Source organism: Erythrolamprus reginae, chromosome 4 (assembly GCF_031021105.1).
Source record: "Erythrolamprus reginae isolate rEryReg1 chromosome 4, rEryReg1.hap1, whole genome shotgun sequence".
Lineage (NCBI taxonomy): Eukaryota > Metazoa > Chordata > Lepidosauria > Squamata > Dipsadidae > Erythrolamprus > Erythrolamprus reginae.
Window position 1 is genome coordinate 24,659,835 of NC_091953.1, and position 7,332 is coordinate 24,667,166.

Consider the following 7,332-nt stretch of genomic DNA (forward strand, 5'->3'; position numbering starts at 1 on the left):
ATCAATAATTAAAGTTTCCGATGGGGTCTGTTCGTTTTTCCACAGTTGTGCCAGTGATATTCTAACTGCGGTGTTTATGTGTGTCATGAGGAAAAGTCTTTGCTTGGAGTAATGTCTTTTCCAGATTCCTAAGAGCATACCCTCTGGTGTGAATTCTATCTCCTCTTTTGTAATTTCTGTGAGCCATCTGTGGGTTGCTTTCCATATTTTTTGAATGTTAGGGCAGGACCATCTCCGGGACCGCCTTCTGACGCACGAATCCCAGTGACCGGTTAGGTCCCACAGAGTTGGCCTTCTCCGGGTCCCGTCGACTAAACAATGTCATTTGGCGGGACCCAGGAGAAGAGCCTTCTCTGTGGCGGCCCCGACCCTCTGGAACCAGCTCCCCCCCAGGTATCAGAGTTGCCCCCACTCTCCTTGCCTTTCGCAAGCTCCTTAAAACTCGTCAGGCATGGGGGAATTGAAAAAAATTTCTCCCTTCCCCCTAGGCTTATAGAATTTATACATGGTATGTTTGTTGGTATGATTGGTCTCTTAAATTGGGGTTTTTTAGAGTACTTTTTAATATTAGATTTGTTACATTGTTTTTTTATTGTTGTTAGCCGCCCCGAGTCTTCGAAGAGGGGCAGCATACAAATCTAAATAAACTAAACTAAACTAAACCACCACGTGTGAAAAAAGGAGCCTTTTTACTTTTTGCATTTCCAGCAGGTATCCTGTAGTGTCGGGCTTTTTTGTTGGTCCATAGATCAGATACCTCATCAGTGACAAGTGGTTTGAAAATCTGTTAGTGAGGCCAGAAAAAAATCACCCAGAAAGCATTCAAGCACCAGGGAAATCAGGAGTTTTGGACACTTCAAATTAATTGTCTCCAGCCGCATACCTACCAGAGACCAATAAGTGTTCACAGAGTTGGCCTCCTCCGGGTCCCGTCGACTAAACAATGTAATTTGGCGGGACCATGGGGGAGGGCCTTCTCTGGCTGCCCCGGCTCTATGGAACCAACTTCCCCCCAATATCCATACTGCTCCCACCCTGCTGGCCTTTTGCAAGGTCACAAAGACCTGGCTTTTCCAGCAGGCCTGGGGGCCATAAATGTACATCTTTGATGGGCAGCTCTATGAATGGTGTGTATGTATATGAGTGTGACCGCCATTTCTTATAATAACTTCTTTTAAAAGTTTTTAGTTTGTTATAGCCGTAGATAATTTTTGACTTCTTTTACTGTTTTGTAACTATTTATTGTATTCATACTGTTGTTGTAAGCCGCCCTGAGTCCTTCGGGATTGGGCGGCATAGACATCAAATAAATAAATAATATAAATATTTATTGTAAGCTTAAGTTCTCTACAAGAATCTGACCAACTGGCGGTCAAGGGAAATGAGCAGGAGATAAAAGAGGAAGTCAAGGCGGGCTGGTCTTAGATTTCTTGTATTTGTATTTGTATTTATTAGATTTGTATGCCGCCCCTCTCCGAAGACTCGGGGCGGCTAACAACAATAAAAAAGACAATGTAAACAAATTTAATATTAAAATTAATCTAAAAAAACCCAATTTAAAAAAACCCCAATCATACATACAAGCATACCATGTATAAATTTTATAAGCCTAGGGGGAAGGGAAAATTTCAATTCCCCCATGCCTGATGACAAAGGTGGGTTTTAAGGAGGTTGCGAAAGGCAAGGAGGGTGGGGGCAACTCTGATATCTGGGGGGAGCTGGTTCCAGAGGGTCGGGGCCACCACAGAGAAGGCTCTTCTCCTGGGTCCCGTCAGACGACATTGCTTAGTCAACGGGACACGGAGAAGGCCAACTCTGTGGGACCTAACCGGTCGCTGGGATTCGTGCGGCAGAAGGCGGTCCCGGAGATATTCTGGTCCGATGCCATGAAGGATTTTTCTTGCAGGCGTTGCAAGGATTTGTGACTTATGTTGCCTTTGACCCCTCTTTTGGGCTTGTCCTGGTTATTTCCCACATGTTGCTGAGAATTTTCCTAGCAACAACAGGTTGCTAAACTATGTTCAGCTCATTGACAAACCTGTACACATATAAGACAATGAAGTGCAAGATGTCGCTAAAGATTCATTTTCTCCATTCATGCTTCAACTTTTTTGTCAAAAATCTAGGGGCAGTCAGTGACAACATGGTTAAAAATTTAACAGGACAGTGGAAAAAACAGCATCATAGCAACTAGAATCCATGACTATTGTTGTACACTACACTGATATTGTTGTACTGTATACTGCAGACATTGAGCACAAAGAAAAATCAGAAGCAAAACACTTTTAGCCTTATTGAATTCATGCAGCGTTTCATATTTCTCAGGATTCTCACTTGATAATCATTCTGAATTTATGTGTTCAGTTTGAAAAGGTTTATCATAATCACCAAATGTTTTTCAGGAAGCAAAGCTTTTGGGGGGGAAAATACCCAATTCAGTAAAATCAAGTTACATATTCAGATGTTAGAATCTTTGGACAATTTAGAAGATTGATTTACTAATGTAGTAGGCGGATGAGAACACAATTCTTTATTCTTTTGCTCACTCTATTTTTATCTAGCATATCCTTGGTTTGGTCTCTGTTCAACACAAATGATTTGCAGAAGGCACACACAAAAGAAGGCCAGGCCACTCAGCTTTTCGCAAGTCATTTGCTTTTCTTCTGAAAAGAATTTGCCATTTTCTGGCAGGCTGCTCTATTCTGAGTAAAGGACAATCCTATGTTGCAATCCGGCATTTAATGGATTTTTCCGTTTGAGACTGTGACACATCTGCCTACCTTATGTCAAAAAAAAAAATAATGTTGGAATCAATGAAAGTACATAAAAGCGTCAGAAAGTGTAGAATATTCCCTGTGCATAATTTTCTTTTTACAAGATGAGCTTTGGTGTCAAACAAAATATTAGTGAGCAGCATTTTATCCATGACAATATTTCTCTATAAATATTGTTTCTGTAGAAAAAAAAATATCTTATACTACTACCATATTTTTCAGGGTATAAGACACACCAGAGCATAAGACACACCTAGTTATCATCTGGCTTGCCCTTAATCTGCTCAGCTTAAACACATTAGTTTGCTGGTTTTGAGCATGCGTGCTTATTTAATTAATTAATTAATTAGTGTGCCGCCCCTCTCCGTAGACTCACAACAGTAATAGAAAAAAACAATATAGAATACAAATCTAATGATTAAACTAAAAACCCATAATTTAAAAAACATGCACACAACATACCATACAGAAACAGTATAAGCCTGGGGAAGTTATCTCAGTTCCCCCATGCCTGACGACAGAGGTGGGTTTTAAGGAGTTTACGAAAGTGCTTGCTTTTTATTCCCTGGTTGGGGATAAAAAACAGTGTCTAAAACACTTGACTTCTCTCTTCTAAGAGCGAAACAATGAGAAAACCAGGCAAAATGAAGATCGCTTAACTAGCAAAGCAGGATCACTTCACTCATTAGCATCTCATTAGGGCGGAAAAAAAGTGGAAGACCGTTTGCTAGCAAAGATCGCTTCACTGTGAGCACCTTGTTAGGGCTGGGAAAAAAATCCTTCGAAAAAGCTACATTCAGAGTATAAGACACAGCCAAAATTTCTTATACTCTGAAAAATATGGTATTTTTCAATAGAAGAAACATACATATGAGTTGTATGTGACGAATATGTCTGTTTAATATACTAAAGCAGATTTTGTCCAATGTGTAATTTTTTTTATATCATAAGGCAAACCAGCTTTAACTGTTATTTTTAAATTATTAAAATCATTCATGGAGTATAGTTTTAATAAGGAGAAAGTGAATATATTTATTGTTTCAAATAATCAAATTTCAGAATCTTTATAATCTAGCATTCGTTTTCCTGGGTGTTTTGAAAATATTGCCAATTAGAGTAGCATAGGTTAGAGAAGGGTGTTTTTGTGTATCCTTGACTTCTTTTTTATTGCTGCTGTTACTTGTAATTTTTATACTGTTGTAAGCAGTGTTCCCTCTAATTTTTTTTTGGGGGGGTGGGCGGAAAAGTATAGTGTCTGAGCGGCAGTCCCTTCGGGACTGGGCGGCACAGAAATATTAAATAAATAAACAAATAAACAAACAAACAAATAAAAAACCCACCCTGTTTTGCCTCAGAGAATTTCAAAATAAAATACTGTACTGTGTGTCTATAACAGTGAGCTCATAATAGGGCAACTGTATCAATATCAAAATGCCACTTAAATAGTTGAGCTAGTTTCTTTCTCTCTTCCTTACTCCCATTCTTTTTCTTTCTCTTTTCCTTCCTCTCTTTTTTCTATGTGTTTCTCTCTCTTCCTCTCTCTCTCCTTCCCTCTCACTCTTTCCCTCTCGGCTTCTGGGCAGGTTTGAAAAACTCTGAGTTGATTATGATTTTTAAGTGAGCGATTGCTCACTGCTCAGCTTAGAGGAAACTATGGTTGTAAGCCACCCTGAGTCCTTTGGGATTGGGCGGCATAGAAGTCAAATTCCATAAAATAAAATAAATAACTGTGTTGCCATTTCTTTTTCAGCGTTCCAACCCCCATGCTGCCTATCCTAACCCCGGACCAAGCACATCGCAGCCCCAGAGTAGCATGGGATATTCAACTACCTCCCAGCAGCCTCCCCAGTACTCTCATCAGACACACCGGTACTGAGCTGCGTTTTGGATATTAAAGTCAATGCACTGTTGCTAAAGACTGCAGGACTGGCCGAGCTGCTGTCTGCCTAGAACCTGGCTTTTTGGGCTGCAAGAATGTACTGGAACTGTCAAAACGTCTGATAGCCACGTTCTGCTACTTTTCACAGGCTGGGAGTCGCCCCTCCCACAGATTGTACCTGTTGACGGAATGAGACTTGAAAAAAGAAAGTACTAGCACAGTTTGTGTTGTGGATATGCTACTTCCATAGTTTACTTGACATGATTCAGACTGACCAATGCATTGTTTTCAGTGACAGTCTGTAGCAGTTGAAGCTGTGAAATGTGCTAGGGGCAAGCATTTTTGTTGTTGTGAATTCTATTGATGTTGACAACATTATCTGACCAATAATACACACACACGCGCGCACACGCACACACACAAAAAAAATCTCTTTAACTGGTATTTGACGTATACAGGATGTGTTAATGAGATGAAAGCAAACTCTGGCTTCAGAATTTTTTGATATACATTGATTTTTAGTGACTTTTTTGTGGGTTGATCCATTTTCCACATTGAGCAATGTTTTATGACCAACAAATTTGCTGCAGAGATTTTTTTAAAGACATAATTTAAAAAAAGAAAAAGAAACAAGCATTTTTTCCAGCAGATTTACAAGTTTCCCAAAGATTAATTTTCAACATAAGTTTATTTTGTTCTCAGATCTATGACTTGACTTGGTATTAAAGCTGCTATTTGATAGTAATGAGTGTGTTATTAAGATAAAGCTGTTTGGTTCAGCAAACTATACTGATTGTCATAGGCAAATGTTTTTTTCCCCCCTCTTGGTGTTAACTGATATGTGAGCATGCTTTGAAAGTTTTTTTTTTTAAAAAGCATGAGTGATGTCCCCTTGCAAAAAAAAAAAAAACCACAGTGCGGCATTCATCCAGATATGTTTGTCATGACTTTTTGAGAGCTGGCTTGATGTAGTGGATTTTAAATTTTCTGAAATATTTTTCAAGATGTTCGCACGTTTGTTTAGGGCGTTCTTGCCCGTCCTGGAACTTTCCAGACGAATTGGATTTTCAGTTCCACGTGATTTTCAGCCGGCATGGCTATAGCTGGGGGAGTTGGTCATATGGAGGCCCCCTTCCCCCCGGGATGGGAATGGCTGGTTTGGGTGGGGGTGGGGGTCGCCCTTAATAAAGGATTGACGGTGTTAGGAGAACCTTAGAATTTGAGGGAAAACTATACCATGTACTGTATCAAGCTATTTTACATGAATGATGCAGGTATTCTGAATTTTAAAAGAAATCAACATTGTTAAAAACAAGGTGTTATGTAATAAAAATATTTTTCATAAATCTGTATATGGTTATATCTCTACTTTATCAGTTGATACCGATTTGTCTTGCATAGAAATTAAAATACAGCGGTACCTCTACTTAAGAACTTAATTCGTTCCGTGATCAGGTTCTTAAGTAAAAAAAGTTTGTAAGTAGAAACCATTTTTCCCATGGGAATCAATGTAAAAGCAAATAATGCATGCGAACCCATTAGGAAAAAAATAAAAGCTTGGAATTTGGGTGGGAGGAGGAGGAGGAAGAAGAGGAGGAGGACAGTCGCTGCTGAAGGAAGAAGGTGAGGTGAGGGGAATCAAAAAAATCCAAAGCTTTAAGGCTTAAAAAAAAAAAAGAGGGACTCTGAGGCAGCACCCAGAGAAAGGAAAATGCTTCGTTCACTCTGGGCTGCCAAAGCCTCCTTAAGCGCCACTGAAAGACTCCTCTGGCAGCCCAGAAAAGCCCGAGATGGCCAGGATTAAAGGGGGAATGGTAGGAAATTGGCCGGGCCTTCGTGCCGCTCTCAAATTTCCTGGGAAATTTTTCCGGGCTTTGATTCTTAGGTAGAAAATGGTTCTTAAGAAGAGGCAAAAAAATCTTGAACACCCGGTTCTTATCTAGAAAAGTTATTAGGTAGAGGTACCACTGTACGGACCAAAATACATTAGTCTCAGGGGGGAGTTGCCACTACCGCTGCTACCGCTACATTGTGCATGCAGCTTTGGTTCTCTGGCGTGTGCGCTCACATGTCCCAGCAAGATTTCGCTTCCACACGTGCACAGGAAGCAACATCTCGTAAGGGGACGCGTGTGTGTGAGAGAGATTTTGGTGATTTTTTAAAATTCCGTGCATGCGCAGAAGCAAAAAAATTGCTGAAATCTTACCAGCCCGTCCACGTGTGAGATCTTGCTATCAGTGCATGCACAGAATCTTGCTGATACGCGCGTGCATGCTAGAGATCTGAAACTTCGCGCACGGCTCCAGTTTCACTACCGATGCGGCATCCTCATCCATACCGCTACTGCACCTCATTTAGAGACCAGAATTGGGGCCAGCAACTCAACCATTAAGTGAAGACCTTGCTAAGTGACATCAGCAATTACTTCAGCTTTCCTTTGCTTAATAAACCTGAGAAGGTCATAAATGGCTGTGAAGGTACTTTAAGAACATAAGAATAGAATAGAATAGAATAGAATAGAATAGAATTTTATTGGCCAAGTGTGATTGGACACACAAGGAATTTGTCTTGGTGCATATGCTCTCAGCATACATAAAATAAAATATACATTTGTCAAGAATCATGTGGTACGACACTTAATGATTGTCATAGGGGTCAAATAAGCAATGAAGAAGCAAT

General features: G+C 40.2%; 1 protein-coding gene across 2 annotated transcripts in view; it reads left to right on the plus strand.

The window, feature by feature from the left end:
* Positions 1-5,999, plus strand: part of CDK8 (cyclin dependent kinase 8) — a 53,638-nt gene extending 47,639 nt beyond the window's left edge. For both annotated transcript variants that reach the window (XM_070749831.1, XM_070749832.1), the window contains exon 13: positions 4,525-5,999. In XM_070749831.1, the coding sequence (XP_070605932.1) occupies positions 4,525-4,650 (126 nt within the window). In that variant the 3' untranslated portion in view covers positions 4,651-5,999. The remainder of the gene's footprint in view (positions 1-4,524) is intronic.
* The last annotated feature ends 1,333 nt before the right edge of the window (positions 6,000-7,332 follow it).